A 21,098-nucleotide genomic window follows, 5' to 3' on the forward strand; every position below is an offset into this window, starting at 1 on the left:
CATTTTCTCACTGAATGTCTGACTTTAATAAAATAGTGATCTTATTCTATCATCCTATGCACCTCCAAGTGTATAAAAAGACATGCTTGCAGTTTACCAACAAGCCAAACATTTTGCGATCCTCTACCACCTATGGCACAGAACCAAGAAATAATTATTCACATTTAGAATAGCAAATTAAAAACACTAAATTGGTATGCTAAACTGCTTGAAGAAAAACACTTCTACACATGTGAGAAAGCAGAAAGGACTGATCCAAAATTCAAATTGCCTGAATGTTTCTTCAAACCTTCCCTTGAGTTAAACCACAAAAGTGTCTACCAAGACAGGATGAAGATGAATACAGATACAACTTTCCTTCATACAGACTGCAGTAACTTAGGGAGGGAAATCCACATGGACATTGAGTGACAGGATAAACTAGAGACACGGGGAACTGTTTTCGAAGGGGATGTTTTTTTCTGCGAATGGCATCTGAGAAGGCAGACAAACTGAGTAAGAAAGAAGGAAAGTCAGACTATCCTACGAAGAGAAACATTTTGAAGATCACAGAGATGAGTGGAAATTTCCAGACCATGTAGACTAAGATGAGTCTTCATGATATAACGTGTCCTTCTCCCTCCAGGAAATTAAAAGAGTTATTGAACTGCAGCAGAGACAGCTGCTTCTGAGATGAAATCAGCCTTGCAACACCAAGAAGCAGGGGGGTGAGGGTGAGGGTGAGTAGCTGCAAACTGCCCATGGAGACCAGTCCCACACAGCTTGTGCTTTCAAACAGGTGCACTGCTCTGGGGGCATCTGACTCTCTAAGCACCTGAATACTCATGGGGAAGTGTAAGGCTTGGTATAGGGTCTGACCTGAGAGCTGATCTCAGTGGCTCTTTCCTCAGCTGCCCCTGTGCTGGCCCTTCCTTTGTTAGGAAGAGTGAAATGGATGCTCAGTCCCCTGGGCCAAAAACACACACAAACTGCCAAGAAAACGAAAGCAAAGCAAAAATAAATACATGCACACAGAAAAATCTCCCAAGTGGATGACTGTGCATGCTATGTGTTCAGTATCCAACCCTAAAGGTTTTGCTTGCCAATAACAGAACTGTAAAGAAAGCCCCATCCCATCAGGAAGAATGGTTGTTTCAGTTTAAACGTCTGAAGAAGTCTCCCACCTTCCCTCACCTGAAGGCACAGCTCCCTGATCCTCCTACCCCAATCCCTTGAAATTTTCTCAAACAGATTGTAAAAATTTACATTGATGGAGGGTATACTACATGCCAGACTCTCTTCTCAAATCTTTATGTGGATTAATTTAATCCTCATAACAACTTGAATAGGTGTTATTATTGTCTTTAGGTTTCCCAGGAAGAAGAGAGTGAAGTAAAGGCTTCTACGATACTGCTTTACCATGCAGTTCTCAGAGGAATGAGGGATAGGAGCTAGCTACTGCCTGCTTCAAGGACCAATACTGGCTCAATCTATTGAGCTCATCATCCACAAAGCTGTCTAATAACTGCTGTTCAGAATGTCAGCTTTCACCTCCCATTAGTCAAAGGTTTCCCTTTGGATATTTTAAATGCCCCCTTGCTTCCAGGCTGTACATGTGCAGACAGCATTTGTGTCCTGCAGTAGGTAAGAGGCAGGAGGCACGTGGTACAAGCACAAGGCTACAAGCCATCAGGCTGCAACTACCTCAAGTGAATTGGAGAAGACAAAACTAGTCACTGCAGTCAGTGGTGGCTGAAATACGCAGAGAAGTCAAGAAAATCTGATGTGTTCATTTACAAGTTTCTGATACAATTATTATATCTCCTTTTTCAAATGAGGAAACTTGGGAAAAGAGAAGTGAGTAATTTATGTAAGTTTCAGAAATGACAAGAGCAAAACCAGGCAGTCTGGCTCTGCTATGTTCCCTCTGAACCACTCTGCTCTCAGCCCCTACAGATGAACTGCAACTACCTAGAAGTCTGCCAGCTGCCAAGCCACCGCTGCCACATTTGAACACTACCGGTTGTGAAGAACTGGCTGGGAAACCAGTCAGTGTAATAACATAAGTACTGCAGATCATGTTCACCAATCAAGGAAAGGAGAATGCAGAGAGGGGTTCCGTGCCCCAAGCAGTGTGTGTTAGAATCAGTTAGGAACTGTTGCTCATCCAAAAAAAACAAACAAAAAATGCCCCCAGAGGTTTAATGATACTACTTCCAGGGCCAATGCATAAGAATTCTGGCTCATTTTAGAAGAAAATAAATAAATAAAGACTAAAAACCAGTAGAAAAGATCAATAAATTGAGAGCTGGTTTTTTGAAAAGACAAACCAAATCAACAAAACTTTAGCTACACTCACTAAGAGAAAGAAAGGACTAAAATAAAATCAGAAAGAATCATTAAAAAAACAGAGAGCCCTCGCAGGGTGCTGAGTTGGTTGGAGCATTGTTCTATACACCAGAAGTCTGTGGGTTTGATCGCCAGTGGAGGCACATGGTGGAGGAAACTGACTGATGTTTATCTCTCACATTCATGTTTCTCACTCTCTAAAAATCAATAAAAACATATCTTTAGGTAAGGACTAAAAAGAAAAGAAAAAGAAAAAAAATCTGGCTCTGCTTACAGTGGCTTTTATAATCCCTTGAAATGGGCAGCTGCACAGAAAAAAAAAAAAGATAGCATCTTCCTCTTCGCTCCCCCCTGAATTTGAGAGGGAGTTCAATGGGTGGTTCCCTAGGTCCAGAAGAGGAAGAGGTGCATCAGAAAACAGAAAAGTCATTGAAAAAAAATGAACCCAAACTGAGTGGAACAACTCAAAACAAACAAGAGACCCAAATCAAAGGAGCCTTAAGACTGCCGGGCGGTAACAGCTTGAAGCCAAGCATTTCCCCTTTCAGAACGGGCGTTTCTTGTCATGTGAAAGATTTAGTTCCTTGAATTCAGAAACATTATTGATTTCTTTTTTTTTTTTTTTTTCCTTTTTCTTTAAGCAAAAAATTTAATCTGAACTTCTGTCTTTCCTTCTCCTAACCCTAAAGGTTGGAAGGCCACAGAACAGAAATTCCTGGGTTGAAAGTAAGTGAAGGTGTGGCAAAGAGGCTAAATAAGGGTTGAGCTGATTTCTTCTTCTACGTTTCCATTAATTTAAAGTGCTAAGTTGCCTGTTTGCTCTAAAATATGTGATGGTCCTCTTTGCAGTGTCCCTTTAAATAGATTTTCCTTTGGCTCTGCCAAAAATAGCTAGAGAAGGTCCTCTGAGAATCCCATTCTTAGTCTTAAAAAACACACAACAACAACAAAGAAAAAACAAACACTCTCCTCCCAACCCCATACACATCAACAGGCTTGGTAGCAGTATCTCCCACTTCTTCCGAGACCTCCCATCTATCATAAATAATAAATGGTTCAAGAGAAAAACAGCTAGCTGGTCAGGGAAGTAATTCTCCCAGACCTATTCTGCTTATTCACTTGTGTAATCATCAAATATTGAGCCTCTCTTTTGGGATTGGCAAATAGGCCAGAGACTGAAACCCAAATGCATATGCCAGGGCCAACCAGGTAGCAGGCATGAAAGAAGTGGGCTGGGCATAAGAGACAAAAGGAACTAGTCAGGAACTGCAGAAGGCAGGCCAGGGGTATGGGGTGTGGCCTCTATTCGCTTTCAGACAATTGTTAGCAAGGAGATTTGATTTTTTTTTTAAAGCAAAATTACCCCAATTTCCGTATTTTTCGGACCATAAGACGCACCAGTTTTTAGAGAAGGGAAATGAAGAAAAAAAGATTCTGAAACAAATAGTGTCCTAAAATATTTTATGTGCATTAAAACCCAACATCACAGACATAAACACATGTAATCAACCCTGTAAAGTAAACAGCAGCATTTAGAACCATTTTAGAGCCCAGCAAGCACACAGAGACCACACAGAGCCAGGCAAGTAAAAAAACTGTTTTTTAAAAGTATATGTGTAGGCTATATTTGGACCATAAGATGCAGGGACTTTTTCCCCCCCACTTCTGAGGGGGAGGGGGGGAAGTGCGTCTTATGGTCCGAAAAATACGGTACCAACCTGTCCAAATTTTAAAAACAGCAATGTGTGAGACAATACCAAACAGAACACATGTGTGGGCTGCTCTGGCTAGCGGCCCTGGTTTGCAGCCTCATTGTAAGAAACAGATAAAAGAACACAGACTGCCTGCCCCCTGGGAGCTTATGACCCAGTAGAAGTGAGAAGCTACACCTCTGGGTAATGTGTCCAATGAGGTGGAATGTGATACAGGCTAAAAGGGAAGAATAAGCAAAGGCTATGAGAGTTCAAGAAAGTGAGAGGACAGTAGAGGCAGAAAAGATTACTGTAGGCTGACTTTTAAGCTAAGGCTGAAGAATGAGATAGATTCTGGCAGCAGAGGCTAGAGAGGGACCATTCCAGACAAAAAGAAAATGAGCTGCTCAAGGCAAAAAGAGGGAGTAGGAAAGGGGATGTTTGAGAAATGGTCAAGGGACTACCTTGCTTCTACTCAACAAATATAAGTGTCCCCTATGAGCCACCCAGTGGGGATGCAATGATCATGAGGGATACCAGATGAAGTTGCAAGATCAGGAAGGGCCTTCTTCAGAGCAAGTCTTGGAGGCCAGATCCAAAGTTTGAGCATAAGAGTGATGAGAAAGCTGCCTTTGAAGTCTTTTTTTTTTTTTTTTTTTAAGCAGAGGAATCACTGTTGAGATTTGCTGATTTCCAAGTTCCCCGGCTGCAGAGCATGCATTCTGCAGACTGGAAAGCAGCCAGAGCTCCACCAGCCAGAACAAGCCAGGAGGAAGCCTTTGCAAGCAGTCTGGAAAAGAGATGGTGACAGCTTGAACTAAGGGGTACTGATGGAGATTGAGAGAAGTGGATGGATTCAAGAGCAAGTTAGGGGTTAAAATCACCAAAACTATCAATTCAGTATAAGAGTGGGTGGGCAGAAGTCAAATGGAACCAGAGAATGTGGTCAACACAGCTCTGTGAGGGTATGAGTCCACACCACCAGTGGCCCAGCAGGCACACAATTATGTCCCGGCAGCAGTGGGAGTCCAGCGGCTACTAGAGAAAAGAAAAGTTCAGGGAGTATGGCTGAGAGAAGGCTGCCAGAAAAGCTCACAGGAGCTATCCATCTTAGAAAGCCATCATCTCAAAAGTACTGTTTTCAATGTGCTTTGTAAAATTCCATAGCTATTTTGTTTGGACTAGTCTTGAAGGCAAAGAATAACTAGCTCTTTTCATGTGTTCTACAGTTCTTTACTAAGCTAAATCTTATCCTCTAGACTTGGAATGGAGTAAGAAGGAATATTAGAGTGTCTATAAGACACATGTTAATGTCAAGTATCCTTGTCAATTTCCATTTATTTTGACCCTTTCTTAAGAACTTCTCCAAGGAATGCTAGTTAACCACCAGGGCCTATCCTCCGTGGTGCCAAAGGCCTAGCAGTGATTTTCTTCTTAACCACAGGCATTTGCACATGAACCTAATTCACTCTGCTTCTAGATCATTGAGGAAATATGAATGCATCCTTCTTGATTTGCAGGAATGCCTGGGAGTACTGAGACTCCAGTGACAGGAAGGAGAAAATACCCAAGGCATGAGGTGCTCAACCCTTGATAACTTGTGAAGATGGATTCTCCTACAGGGTGTGACAAAAGTAGGCTTACAGTTGTTCATATGAAAAATAATGCAATAAATAATAATAATAATACAAAAATAAATTCTGTTTCCCATACAACCGTAAACCTACTTTTGCACCACCCTGTATTGATAAGATCTCAATTGTATGCCAAGCATTTACCCCCACAATATTCTTTCTTAATCCCTGCAATCTACAGAATTTTGTCCTTTTTGGAAAGGTACAACCTGTAAGAGATCATTCAAATAAGCATTAGCTAACAGGGTAACGGAAAGAATAATAAGGAACCAGTAAGCAGCAATGAAACGAAAGTTGATTTTGCTCTCTTCATTTTTTCTCCCCTTTCTTTACTCTCAAAAATCAATAGAATGATAGTATACACTAGAGGTCCAATGCATGAAGATTTGTGCAAGAATGGGCCTTCCTTCCCCTGGCAGCTGGCTCCGCCTTTGCTCTGGCCCAGCGCTGCCTTTCCACCTTCCCATGTTGCTCAGAGGCCCAGAGTGGCTGGGGCGGTGCCAAACGCCTGCATCATCGCCATGGTGAGGATGCAAACGTCCTGCCCCACGCTGCAGGGAGTCTGCATATGCAAATTAACCTGCCATCTTTGTTGGGTTAATTTGTCCTGATTGGCTGGTGGGCATCGCAAAGGTATGGTTAATTTGGATCTTTCTCTTTTATTAGTGTAGATTGTACCCACAGAGTAGAAGTATTCATCCCCTCTACCAAACTGGCCTTTTTATTCTGTATGTCTTGATTAAGTCAAAATGCCATGCCAAGCTTCCATCCTTTCAGCTTTTGGCTCGGAGGAGGCTCAGATGCAACTTTTTTTAGTCGTCCCTAATCTGAGTTCACCAGCTGCCTGCACCATACCACCGAAGTTCAACCCCAATGAAATCAAAGTCATATTACCTGAAGTGCATCAGTAGGGAAGTGTGCCCTGCCCCACAAGATCAGCCCCCTGGGCCTGTCTCCAAAAAAGGTTGGTGATGACATCACCAAAGCAACCAGTGATTGGAAGGGTCTGAGGACTACAGTGAAACTGACCATTCAAGAACAGACAGGCCCAGATTGAAGTAGTTCCTTCTGCCTCTGCCCTAATCATCAAATCCCTCAAAGAACCACCAAGAGAAAGAAGCAACAACAACAACAAAATCATTAAACACAGTGGAAATATCATTTTTGATGAGATTGTCAGCATTGCCTGATAGATGCAGCACTGATCTTAAGCTACAGAACTCTCTGGAACCATTAAAGAGATCCTGGGGACTTCCCAGTCTGTGGGGTGCTATGTCGATGACCACCCTTTCATGACATCATAGATGATATCAACAGTAGTGCAGCAGAATGTCCAGCTAGTTAAGAACTACAAAGGAAAATGTTTCAATTAAAGATCATTGGGGGAAAAATGCCATGCTGAGATCATTTAATAGACTTACTGCTCTCTATAAAATGCTATTTTACCAAGATTATGTACAATAGGCACTGTGGGCTGCTTACTCACACCTCTACTTCTATATTGAAATCTGTATTTCCCACAGGTGGCTCAGCTAGATCCTATCCTAATAAAAAGGCAATATGCAAATTGACCATCACTCCAACACACAAGATGGCCACCCCCATGTGGTCAAAGATGGCCACCCCCATGTGGACACAAGATGGCTGCTACAAGATGGCCGGCAAGGGAGGCCAGCAAGGGAGGGCAGTTGGGGGCAACCAGGCCTGCAAAAGAGGACAGTTGGGGGAGACCCAGGCCTGCAGGGAGGGCAGTTAGGGGGAACCAGGCCTACAGGGGAGGGCAGTTGAGGGAGACCAGGCCTGCAGGGAAGAGCTGTTGTGGGGTGGAGGGAACCAGGCCTGCAGGGGAGGGAAATTGGGGGGTGGAGGGAAACAGGCCTGCAGGGGAGGGCAGTTGGGGGCAAGAGAGCAGTTAGGCATTGTTCAGGCTGGCATGGGAGTGGTTAGGGGGTGATCAGACTGGCAGGTAGAAGCGGTTAGGGGCAATCAAGTAGGCAGGCAGGTGAGCGGTTGGGAGCCAGAAGTCCTGTATTGTGAGAGGGATCCCAAATCAGAGAGGGTACAGACTAGGCTGAGGGACAATGCACCCACACCCCGTCCCTGTGCATGAATTTTGTGCACTAGGCCTCTAGTTTGGTATAAAAATTTATGGTAGTTACATTCCTCCTGCTGGAGATTGCTTTCAACCAATGAAATGCAATGGGAAATCTGTTGGAAAACTTCTGGGAAAAGCATTATCATAGGTCTTAAAAAAAAGACTCAAAGAAGAAATAATGTCTTTTCTGTCTCTGGACAACCATTTACATGGAAGGATGCAATGCAACATCTGAGGAGACACAGCAACACAAGGGGGCTAGCTGTAAGCAGGGCCATGCAAATAACCTGAGTACTTCATGAACAGAGAAATTAACCAGCCCAGCACTGACTCTGTGCAATAAGACAAGAGAAATCCTCATTGTTTACATTATTTTGAAGTGGATTTTCTTTTTCTTAGAGCCCAAAGCCTCTTTGGACAAGCAAAAAACAAAACAACAAACAAACAAAAAAAGGCTCTGCTTCTCCAGCAACACCATAGCAACAAAAGAACAGTGGCTTCAAAATAGAAAAGAGACTAAGATTTATTTCTCAATATGTGTTTGGGGGAAACCAGCTGTGAAAAAGGTATTTTTAACAGCCATTCCTAATATATGGAGAGTCTTTTGAAATCCTCCCACATAGCATAAACACTGTAATAAAGTTATGGTGAGCCACTGTGAACGGTATGTGTGGGGATATACAACATACTTGGAGTCATCTGATATGTAAACACCAGGGAACTACCATAAAATTAGTCTTTATTACTCATCTACTCTTATTGCAATTATAGGACCAGGAAGTATTTTCTCTCCCCGCTTGATGAAAACGAAGAATCATATGATTAAAAGGGAACTCAGGAAACTGAGGCTCAATGAGGTTGAATGATCTCCACAAGGTCTTGCTGCTAGTTGGGGAGAATTTTCTTTATTAATAAAAATGTTTTATGCTTGATTTTAAAACAGTCATTTGAGAAACACTAAATTTAATGCAAAGTCAGATTGTAAAGACATGGGAAATCAAAACTGGGTGTTTTTAGGAGTTTAATTATGAAAAGAAAATATTTTTGAACTCACTGCTTTGAGCTTCTTCTTACTAGTTCTAATGCCTCCTAAATCCCAACCCATTCCTCTCAATAGCATTTTTCTCTCCTAGAAAATCCCATTCCTGCACATGGTCCATTCTTTAGGCTTGTGGTTCTCAAAAGACTGTATCCTAAAGGCCTGGGAAATAAACCAACAATGCAGATCCCAGGCAGAGTCTGATTAAGCAAACCAGGGGAGGGACCCAGCAACATTAATGCAAAGAAGCAGGCCAGGTGAGTCTAACTGTGCTTGGAGGCATGTGACTCTGGACTGTATACTAGATTCCAGAACCCAAATAGAAAATATCTAATTATCAGGAGATTTGAGCTGGAGAAACAAAAATATGTGCATAGTTGCCTGTGATTTTTAACGTTCTTTCTGAGGTCTGAAACAAACCCAAGAGGTCTGTGATTTGGATATGCTCTGGAATCATATTTGCTTGGAAGTTTAAAGTTTTATTCCTCCCCCTTTAAGACTTTTTTCCCTTCTGAATGCATTTCTACTTGGAATTAAATCTAAAATGTCTTAACTCTCCCTTCACAGATAAAGGAAACCAACTTTGGAAAATGTTTCAGAAGAGCACTTTAAAAAATATACAATACAAAACACATTCCCCTTGAACCAAAAGCCTTTGATGCACATGGCAAACACAGTAGGTAATGAGAGAAGTAAACACTGGGTTTTCCAGCAGAACCAGCCCTGAAACCAAAAACTTAGGAAGGAAGCTGAACATTAAGAAAGTGGACCACTGTAACAATAGCTCAGGCATATCCTAGGGCCGTAGTCCGCAAACTGCGGCTCAGGAGCCACATGCGGCTCTTTGGCCCCTCGAGTGTGGCTCTTCCACAAAATACCACAGCCTGGGCGAGTCTATTTTGAAGAAATAGCATTAGAAGAAGTTTAAGTTTAAAAAAATTGGCTCTCAAAAGAAATTTCAATCATTGTACTGTTGATACTTGGCTCTGTTGACTAATGGGTTTGCTGACCACTGTCCTAGGGTAAGTCTGAACCTGAGAAAACTAGAATGAAATAGATAAACCTACCCCTTGTCCCAAGTTAACTTTCCCTTACTGCTTTATTTTAATAGGACAGTGCTGTAAATGAGCTATAGAGTTTAAGTGGAATTTGGAACTCGGCTGGGTGCCAAAAAATCTTTTCAGACCTAAATACACACTCTTTACTGGATCCAGCAGTGCTCATTTACACCAAGACATTTCAAACCTGGGTGCTCCAGAGGCAAAGCACACAGCACTCCAAGAATCTGTGTCTGTGTGTTCTAAGGTCAGCACTGAGAGACTCAAGTTATAGGCAGGAGAGCTTACCTATAGGTAACTTGTCAATGGTTAAATTAACAAAGCAATGCCATATAACCTCATAGAAAGAACCTCAGAGAAATTCTGTTAAGTATCAAAGACAACAAATAATGCTCCAGAATTGCTATAAAATAATGCTAACAACAAAATTGGTTTAAATTCCTTAGAAGGTAAAAAGTCAAGATTGCAGAGGTAACCTGCATAGTTCAGGTGTAGGAATCCTGGATTAGGGACAAAGATGGACTGAATTGAATGGTGTTGGGAGAGCAGAGAGTGGAGCATGAGGGAGATAGTGAACCATCCAACAGGAGATGAACAGGCTCAACTCTTCAAAACTGACCTTAGGGTGCTCTCTTTTTCTTTAAAGATTCCTAACAATCCTCAGGGCATTTTAAACATGGGAAAATTCAGTACTGGCTCTGCTGGATCATCCCTTACTCTTGGTCTCTCTCAATGTAATTAAGATCTCATCACATCGGCACAGCTTAGAAATCCCATTGCTTTCAGCTAGTTCCTAATCTTCAGCTGATTCTAGCATCCTACACATGGTTGACTGAGTATATACCTGGAACTTCCTTTGTTTGGGTGCAGGACTTAAGATCTAAATGGGCTTTTCCGTTAACAAATACCTGACCGGTTATATGGAACAGGCATCTCAGCATCTGATGTTACTTGTTAAAGCCCAGCTCCCATTATTTTCTTTGACATTTTGGGGGCATTCTCCTTGCAAACTTGCATGTTCTCTGCTTTGCTTTGTTTCTGAACATGGATAAATTGGGTTCCCAGACCCACCCTGCCAGCAAGGTACTCAAGAATTCAACTCAATTCTAACACTGTTTACATGCAGATAGCATCAGATTCCATAAGACCTGCCCCTCACCCCAACACACACACACACACACACACACACACACACACACACGCACGCACACACGCACACATGCATTCAGACGCTGGACACAATGCCAGGACACAAACCCAGTTTACCTGTGCTTTTGAATGACCAGGAACTGATTGGAGGTTCCAACGACCCCCTTCAACTCAGAATGCCAATCCCAAATCCAGGTTTTCACCTCTACTTTTAACTCACATACATATATCAGAAGTTCCCATAACAGCTTCTTTGGGTTCTATTACTTTGCTAGAAAAGCTCACAGAACCCGGAGATACATGTTACTGGATCACTGGTTTATTTTAAAAGGGTGTAACTCAGGAGCAGCCAGATGGAAGAGATGCATGCAGCAAGGTATAAGGGGGAAGGAGTGCAGAGCTTCCATGCCCTCCCTAGGGCCCCACTCTCCCAGCATCTCCACAAGCTCACAACCTGCAAGTTCTCCGAACCCAATCCTCTTGGTATTTTAGTCTTCTTTACACAAGGCTTCAGAAAGCTGTGAGCCAGGAGTTGTGCATTGAGACTAAATATATTACTATCAGAAATATATTCTGGTTGTATTAATGGCCAAATATATATTTCTTATAAACCACAATATTGCAATGCAGTTCAGATTGCATGGCAAGAAAAACATTTGACCAGTAATAGAGCAACCCTTGATTGCCCAGTAACTTCTCACTCTTGTTTCTTCATACTTAGACCTGTGGAAATTTTTTGGTAACATATACTTTCTCTCCAAAAGGTAATATCAACTGTTAGGTATAAATATGAAAACAGATCATCATAATCTCCCCCAGCAAAGTATCAACTTACACCCCCTTCCCTAAAAATGACTTAATGGCATGAACAAGAGTAGGAAAGGGCCCAATTTACAACACTCAGTTCAGTAGAATGTAGGATTTAACAATTTAGCTTAACTGTTAGACTCTGTCTTTTCTTATGCTCCAATCTCCTATCAAGAACATTCATCAAAGTCAATGGATGGTTAGAACATATACATGTGCAACAACTGACACAACAAGGGAAGACAGGGAACCTGGTGGAGGGGAGCAATGGGGGGGGGGGGCGGGGAGAGAAAGAGGAACATCTGTAATATGAACAATAAAGATTTTAAAAAATTTAAAAAAATTTTAAAAATAAAAACAAGGGAAGGCAGTAAGGCCATTCTGAAGAGTCAAGTAATAGTAAACACAAAATAACCATTCCAAGAGTAAAAATATTCCTACCAGGAAAACCAAGACCCTATGGAATTCTTTGATTATCTCAGAGGGCAAATGGGCATTTGCCAAAGATAAGTCCTTTATTATCTGTACTTCTTCCAAGACTTTAATACATGTAATTTTAAAAATCAATAACATTGTAGATAAAAGGGAACCTACCAGCTATATTTGACAGATGAAGAAATTAGGAATAGAGAGGTCACTGGTAGGTCTAGGGCTGGTTAGTAGCTTGTTAAAAACAGAATCAACTCTACCTTCCAGGCCTCTTTACTTCAAACCCAAGGTCTATAAACCCATAACATATTCCTGTTCATCCTTGATAGTCAAAGAACATGTAACTCCTGAAAACTCTGCTTGGTGAGCTTATCACGGAAGATGCCCTTAGCCATCACAAGAGTTAAAACCCCCTGAAAACTCTGTCTGGAGGTCAGGTTGCATGGGGCCCTGCCCCAGTCTACTTTTGCAAAGACCATCTGGCACTTGCTGTTGTTATCCACTGCAGTTAACATTTCACACATTTCTTTCCTAAGCCTCTAGCATACCTGATGCAATAGTGGAAGAGGCAAACATAAGCAGAACTGAGACCAGTTTTAGGGCTAAGATAAGAACTTTCTAGAGGTGAGAAAAGAACCAATAATCAGCCTCAAACCTACTTTGCCAAGTGGTTCATGAGCAGCTGTAACATCTGGCGGTTTTTCTCTGGGAGCCGATGAACAAGGCTGTGGATTTCAGACACCCGAGACTCCTGATTCTCCAGCTCTACAAAAGTAGGAAGGAGGAAACATTTGATCAGTGTCAGAACTAAATCAGTTTACAAGATAAAAATCAAAGGAAGACAAAGGTTGGGTACTGACAGACTGAGGATTTCTTAAAAGATTAAGATCCTGTTCTGTGCCCTCATGGCTAGAATGACTATATCTATACGTGTTTTTAATGGTGTTTTCTGTAACAGAGTTCATTTAAAAAATGGCCATCAGAAAAATCAAGCCAAAATGATGACGTGATGAAATGGAGCCAGTCAGCTGAATACTCTGAGCAGGAACAAACTGGGGAGCAGCTGACTTCTTAGAGTGTTGGCTTCATTTCAAGGAAAGAAGGAACTTTATGCACTTGGCAAGTGGTAAACAAATCATGAACAATATTGCAAATGTCTCAAATATCAAAATAACACCTCAATGTAGCATCAGAGAAATCAAAGGAAATATCCAGTTATCCCAGCACCATGTGTGACAGCCAGCCTGGTACAGAAGAAAGAAATGGCACATCAATATGTGAATTTTCCTGCCAACCTGTAACCTAAATCATGGCCGTCTAAGTTCTCTTGGTTGAACTTGAATAAGGGGCTCCACTTCCCTGGGAGGTTTAACTAGAGAATGGGTTCTATGGGTCTGGAACTTCTCTAAGAAAGAAATCACATAAACACTATCTTTACTTCTAGCTTTCTCCCCTGCCTTCTTCCCTCCATGTTTGAGGGGGGGAATGTATGACTAGATAAGGCGATCAAAACATTAGATGCTACTACCAATAAATTAGGCCAGTAGTAGCTACCATGGTAACAAACAGTGACAGCTTAAAGGAAGCAGGGAGAGACAGGGGCTATTGTTGTAATAGCATTATGGGGTTTCATGCCAGATTTAAATCTAACAGAGAATCTTCCTGCCCCTATGGAGGCCTGCCTCACATAGAGAGATTCCAGTGTACCTAGGATAGCTTGCATCTAATCCCTATGTATTTTAATACCAGTAGTATGATGCCAGGAACCTGGATGATATGGCTAAAGAAGCTGTCAATAGGAGCCATGACAGAAAGCAGATTGGAGAGTTATAACAATGGTGTCTCTCATTCAGGGAAACACTTCCAAGGTTCAAAGTAGGTAAGGTGCGAAGTATGATCCATTTTGCAAAATGCTTCTCAAGGGCTGGGAAAAACCCAAGGAGTCAGAACTCCAATCATCAAAATTAGAAAGGCAAACCTGCTTTTCTCAACTTTCCCCAACCCTAAAAATACACTTTGGAAGTTTCTCTCCTCTACTGTAAATTCAGCATAGCATCAAGGCCCTTAGCAATCCCGATTTGGTTTCATTTTTATTTCTGTGTCGAACTCATGAGCGTGTATGTGGGTAGTTTACATGCAGACTACAAAGAGTTAGATAATATTTATTTTGAGATACTGACTGTTTTTGAAGTAGAAAAATATATTCTCTTCCCCTTAAAACTGACAAAAAGAAAACTTACTTGCTGCTTTGATGAAACTTCTTTGAAACTGGTACATCATGAGTGGCCCTGGAAGCATTCTGGAATAAAAGGTTATATATTAGTTAGTTCAATCAAAACAATCAAATTGTTCTCTCTAGCAGCCAGAACACTGCCAAACTGTTCTCAAAGACAAAGATTATGGGGAAGCAACAGCAACTCATCTGAGTCTAATTTAGTTTCCCTTCTAAAAGGTCCTGAGATTTTACCTGAAATCTTCATTCTCTTTCCTTTTTATGGAAAGGATACAACTGTCTCATAGACACAACTAGAAAAGTACTGGTGCAAAATCCTAGCACAAACCAAGAGATTTCCTTTTCAGTCAGTGACTCACCCATCAACAAAAGCATTTTAAAACATGCTTGAGAAACAGGCAACTGGCTAAACATTTGCAAAAACCTGTACTTAAACTCTCATCTCCCCAGCACCTTGTTATTACAATCAGCTCATCTGTAAATACTATGAGGGACTTTGTAGGTATTTTTGTGGCAAATTCACTGTGGAGTTCTGCTAGAGAATGCCAAAGAGATAGAACCCTTAACATGAGGTATGAAACAATCAAATTTTACCTATTTTTTGAAAATACGTTTTATGCTTACTGTCCATTAATAAATCACTATCAACATGTAAAAAGAAGTGCTAAATGCAAACCTCTACACAATAGTTTTGTATAAACTACAATGGCAGTATTGAGGGTATGAATATTTAATGACTATGTTAAACTGTAAACTTGAAGTTTTTTCTAATAGTCCAAATAATAAGCTTCTCAACAGACTATACATTATTCTTGGCTCAGATTTTATTTTATTCTCATTGCATCTCCTAATTCAACTATTAGTCATCACTTGCATTACATTTTATTCTTGACATCAGGATCCTTCTATCCATTCCTCAATAGCCAAAAATACCAGTTCCTATCCTCTTTTGCTTTTGAGACAAGGGCACCTTTATATAACCTGGACACCTCCCTCCCTCCCCCCCTCCCCCCACCTTCCTATGTAAGTATTACAGTGATTAACTAGAATATGCCTACCCTTAAAGAGCAGCATAAATTTCAATCTAGTCCTGAAATTGAGATTTGGGCAACTAGTCAGTCACCCACTCCCTTAATAAGTGAGGGAGGAGTAGGAAGGTAGCAATAACACCACATATATTACAGGAAAATAGTCTCTTCCCCAATAAAGTGATATCTTCCAATACCAGCTGAAGGAGTTAAAAAGGAGTACCATTAAGTTCTCATTTTTAAAGATCGATGTCATCAAGTTATTCAATGCGCAATGCACAAATCTATCAAAATACAGAGGGCATGTAATCATGCATTCGCAATAGAATAGGATGGGACTCCTTGTGTTCTTAATAGAGTCTTCAGGGATTTCAGGAAATATCATATTTTAGGTTCTTAAAGGCTAATTGTCATAGTCGTTTTTCATAAAAAAACAAAGCTTCCTAAATCATTCGTGGTACCATTGCACAATGGCAACCCATCAACTATGGATGATTTACAATCGGAGTGACCAGCTGAACTGACTACACCCACACCTAAGCTGTTTTCACATCTCAAACACCCACCCAACAGCTCTCCGGAGGCTGAAAATAAAACTGCTTTCTTCCTGAAGGCCTGATAACAAGCTGGCACCCTGCCCTACAAATGGAAAGTCCCTACCTTAGGTAGGTCTTCAAAGCACTAGTGATGGTCTTGATCTCCCATTCCGCACAGATATCCGTTTCTGTTTCAGAAGCTGTTTTGGGGTCTAAAACAAAGAAAAGACAACGTGTAAAGCAGAGCAGAAAGTACAACAAAGAAACAGGCACACATAAAGACATTCGGCCTCAGTACTAACCAAAGAAATCCAAGTTAAAACAAAATGACATCTACTTTTTTGCCAATTAAATTAGGAAAATGTTTAAAAATCCAAATGTCTATTGCAGGCAAGAATGCCGTGAAACTGGTCTTCTCATAACCTGCTGAAGGCAGTAGAAATTAATGCAGCATTTGAAAATTAATTTGGCAATAGTTAGCAAGAATTATTTTTAAAAGTTGGTATTAATTAAAGTGGTAATCCCACTTCACATAATCTATTCTTAGAAAATAAGATAAGGCATGAGAAAAGTTACAGAATACCCTCAAAATGTTTAACACACCTAAATGTCCAATAATAGAAAAATGATTAAGTCAATTATAGTAGATCTACTTAATGAAATATTATGTTGCTTTTGCATGATAATGATGGCTCCCAAGCAATATGAAAAATGATTGGATTACCAGGCAATAAAAAAATATGTCGCAAAAATATCACAATTTAAGTTTGCGAGAAGTTCATATGAACAAAAGCTGAATGGAAATGCTCTGAAATTAAAATAGTGGTTGGCCTGAGTGGTAGAATTATGATTTTTATTTTTTCTAAACTATCTCTTGATTCCATTACTTTTATATATTTTTTAAAAATTTGCCTTAAGTCAAGAAATGCAATGAGAGCAACCATAATTGTATTGGTTCCTGTACATGTATTTTGTCCTTTTGCATGGACTTTTAAACAAATAGGTGTATTTTAAATAAGTGTGTACTATTTTTAAAAAGATAATTCTTGCCCTAGCCAGTTTGGCTCAGTGGATAGAACATTGGCCTGAGGACTGAAAGGTCCTGGGTTCAATTCTGGTCAAGGGCACATGCCCAGGTTGCAGGCTCAATCCCCAGTGGGGGACCTGCAGGAGGGAGCCAATCAATGATTCTCTCATCATTGATGTTTCTATCTATCTCCCTCTTCCTTCCTCTCTGATTAAAAAATAATAAAAAATTTTTAAAAAATTCATGTAGTCTTCCTGAGCTGCATACAGGCAGGTGAGAAGAAGAAGCAGAGGTTGGGAAATATGACCTGCTCCACAAACCAGGAAACCCCATCTTCCCGCTACCCAGGAAGTTGAAGTGGAGATTTTCAACACATCATAGGGAGGATACAGCTTCCTCATACTAAAGCCTAGAGATCTGCCTACAGCTCCCATTCCTTTTCCTTTTCCTTTCAGCACCACTTTCAGTTGGAATGCTACCCTTTTCTCACAACTACTCCACCTGCTCAGGTGAGGCTCCACCCTTCCTGGAGTGGGGACTGAGATTCAGAACAGACCAATCAAGTGTAGCATCTTTAAGGATCTCAGGACTGGTTCAGTTGAGTGAGAGTGAATGTCAGGTTTTTTTTAGGAGCTAGCAGAAAGGATATCTGCTATATTTCCTGCTGGGCTTGCACCTGGAAGAATTTGTAATTGCTCGAAATACCAATACTTGAAGCTTGAGAGTGAGTAGAAATGACAAAACCAGTGATGAGAGAAGCAGAAAAAGTGAATGACATGGTTTGAGCCCTTGTTATCTCCCCATGCTTTTTAATCATTGGAGCCAATAAATGCCTTGTTTCCTGAAGCCAGTTGAGATCAGGTGTTCTGTTTTTGTTTTATAATCCAAAGAGACCTAAACGACACAGTAGGCAAATAGAGACAGCCACTGGATTGTCTCTTTCTGGATGTCTCTAAGAAGAAAGGGCCAAAGAGGCTTCCAGCTAGAAAGGGGAATGAGTCTTAAGTGGGCACCGGGAAAGAACCTGCCTTCGTCCTAGTAGGAGGAGGCCAAACAGTCAGGAGTGGCTTAAGGATTCAGGCTAATCCTCAGGTGAAAGCACAAATCCAGCCTTATGGCTCCTAAAGGCAGCACTTCTATGTGTTGTAGGTGACCGAGCAATAATGAAGTCTATCCTGTCACAGGAAGGAAGAACCCAAAGGGTATGATTTCATCTCTAGGCCCTATACAACGGGTACTCCATAGAGTTCTACTACAGCCAACATGTTCACTTTTCTCCAAGTAAAACCTCTGCAGCTTTAATTCTTTCCTTGCTCTGTCATCTCACATTCCCTTCATGGTTTCTTCCTGCGTAAGTGTATGTACCAAAACACTTTGCTTAGCATGACCTTTTACCCTCCCCGTGACCAAGACACATGGGTTCTGGTTGTGAGACAAATGTTACTGTACATTTTTCTGAGGAACAAGCCGACTTTTACCCTAGAAAAGTGAACATGACACTAAACAAGCAGCAGTTGGCAGGTCTGGAAGCTGTGAACTGTTCCATGAACCACATTTAGCAAACTAATGATTAGCTTCCACTTCTTCGGGCTCTGTAACCAAAGGAATATTGTGTAACATTACAGAGAGAGGAGTCACATTACAGCCCGGCTAAAGGGCTTTTTATAGCACTGATGAGGCAAGTCTCATAACTTGAGCACGTCCATTTTAATTCATTTAATATCCCAACTAAATTGAAGACAGCCTCCCAAGCTAGCTCATTTTCAGAAAGCGCCTCCGATTTCCACACCTCCCTAGCAAGGCTCCACTCACTCACAGAAGCTTCCTGGTAGCCTCTGAACAAGAGGCAGAGATAAGATGCAAAATTTTCTTCAGAACTCAGGACTTGTCTCCCCACCATGTCTCTTGACAATTACAAGGCTTAGTAAAACTTCCCTAAGCCAGAGGAGCAGTGCAACGAACAAAAAAGGCATCATGTGGGCAAAGCAAAATGAGTGGATTTCTTCCTTGACCCACTCCCACATGATTTAGAAAAACAAGAGACACAGACTGAAAACAGTGTTTACAGAGGCAGGTGGCCCTAGGACCATCACACCGGGTCACTCTCAAGACCCACTATTGTGCTGACAAAAACTAGAGGAACCATATGGAGGAAATAGAAGTGCAATCATCTATGTATTGCTACATTTCCTGATAATACATTTAATGTGTGCAAGTTAAAACTTTTTCCTTTGATTGAGAAGGTAATATATGCACCTGGTTAAAAAAAATAGTCAAGCAAAACAAATAGATATACATTAAAAGGTTAAGCCTTTCCTATGCTAAAGACAACTCCTAATATCAGTTTTGTATGCTATGCTCTCTCTAACAGAGCATAAACAAAACAGGAATACATACAGCTTTTTAAAAAAAATAAGTTTTTATTGATTTTAGAGAGAAAGGAAGAGAGAGTGAGAGAGAAATATCTCGCATATGAACCCTGACCAGGGACTGAACCTGCAACCTGGACATGTGCCCTACCGGCAATAGAACCTATGACTTCCTGGTGCATGGAAAGACACACTGGCTGGGCAACAGTTCTATAATTTTTAAATATATATATTTTTTTGTTTTTTACAGAGAGGAAGGGAGAGGGATAGAAAGTGAGAAATATGGATGAGAGAGAAACTTCGACCAGCTGCCTCCTGAACACCCCCTACTGGGGATGTACCTACAACCAAGGTACTTGCATGCTCTTGACTAGAATCGAATCTGGGACACTTCAGTATGCAGGCAGAAGCTCTATCCACTGAGCCAAGCCGGTTACTGCTAGTTCAATAATTTTTGGTAAATGTAAGTAATCACATAACCATCACCACAAAATATTAATAATTTCCATCACTTTCCCCTCAAATCAGCCTGTGCCCCTTTTATAGTTATTTCCCTCCCTCCAACTCCAGCTGCTGGCATCCACTTTCATATACACAGTATTTCTGAAATCCATTCAAGTTGTTATATGTACAATCCTTTTATTACTGAGTAGTACCCAATTTCACTGATATGCCATAATTTGTTCATCTATTCACCAGTTAATGGGCATTTATGTTGTTTTCAATTATTGGCCGTATGAATAAAGCTTCTATAAATATTTGAATACAGTTTTTTGTACATGGACTACATTTTCATCTCTTGGATAAATACCTAGCAATATAACTGAGTAAAAGTGTGTCATTAGAATAAGAATGTTTAACTTTATCAGAAACTGCCAAATTGTTTTACAAAATATTAATAGTGGGGCCATTTGCAGTGCCATCAACAATTTGAGAGTTGCTTCACATCTTTGTCAACACATGATATTTTCATATGTTTAGTTTGGAAATTTTAGTTATTCTAGTACATAACTTGTTTTTTAAATTTGGTTTTCTTTAGTGATTAATGGCATTGGCCATTGTTTCATGCTTTTTGGCCATTTGTATATTTTCTTTGGTGAACTGTTTATTCACATCTTTTGTCCATTTAAAAAAAATCAGTTGTTGTGTTCTTATTATTGAGTTGCAAGAGTTATTTTTAATACATTGTGGATAAAAATCATTTATCAGACATATTTTGCAAATACTTTCTCCTGGTCTGTAGTTTGCATTTTCTTTTTTCTTAGTATCTTTTAAAGAACTGGAGCTTTTTATTTAAATAAAACTAGTGGCCTGGGGCACAAAATTTGTGCATGGGATAGGGGTTCCCTCAGTCCAGCTTGCACCCTCTCTAATCAGGGATCCCTTGGGGGATGTACCTATGGGATCGGGCCTAAACTGGCAGTCAGACATCCCTCTCACAATCTGGGACAGCTGGCTCCTAATCGCTCACCTTCCCGCCTGCCTGATTGCCCCTAACTGCCTGTGTCTGCCTTCTGATTGCCCCTAACTGCCCTCCCCTGACAGCATAGTTGCCCTCAACTGCCCTCCTCTGCCAGCCAATTTGATTCTGATTGGTTGGTTTCTATGCCAGAGTCAAAAGCTCCTCCCATTTGCTATCCTTCATTGAAGCCATAGCCTGGGGAATCTGCCTGAC

The 21,098-nt window shown here is 40.9% G+C and overlaps 1 protein-coding gene across 4 annotated transcripts in view; it reads right to left on the reverse strand.

Moving 5' to 3' along the window:
* Positions 1–21,098, reverse strand: part of ARHGAP26 (Rho GTPase activating protein 26) — a 408,339-nt gene that overhangs the window by 142,434 nt on the left and 244,807 nt on the right. For all 4 annotated transcript variants that reach the window (XM_036423211.2, XM_036423210.2, XM_036423209.2 and 1 more), the window contains exons 15-17: positions 16,152–16,239; positions 14,471–14,529; positions 12,890–12,995 (exon numbers count right to left, since the gene is read on the reverse strand). In XM_036423211.2, coding sequence (XP_036279104.1) covers positions 12,890–12,995; positions 14,471–14,529; positions 16,152–16,239 — 253 coding nt within the window. The remainder of the gene's footprint in view (positions 1–12,889; positions 12,996–14,470; positions 14,530–16,151; positions 16,240–21,098) is intronic.

The sequence above is a fragment of the Pipistrellus kuhlii genome, unplaced genomic scaffold (assembly GCF_014108245.1).
Source record: "Pipistrellus kuhlii isolate mPipKuh1 unplaced genomic scaffold, mPipKuh1.p scaffold_m20_p_8, whole genome shotgun sequence".
Lineage (NCBI taxonomy): Eukaryota > Metazoa > Chordata > Mammalia > Chiroptera > Vespertilionidae > Pipistrellus > Pipistrellus kuhlii.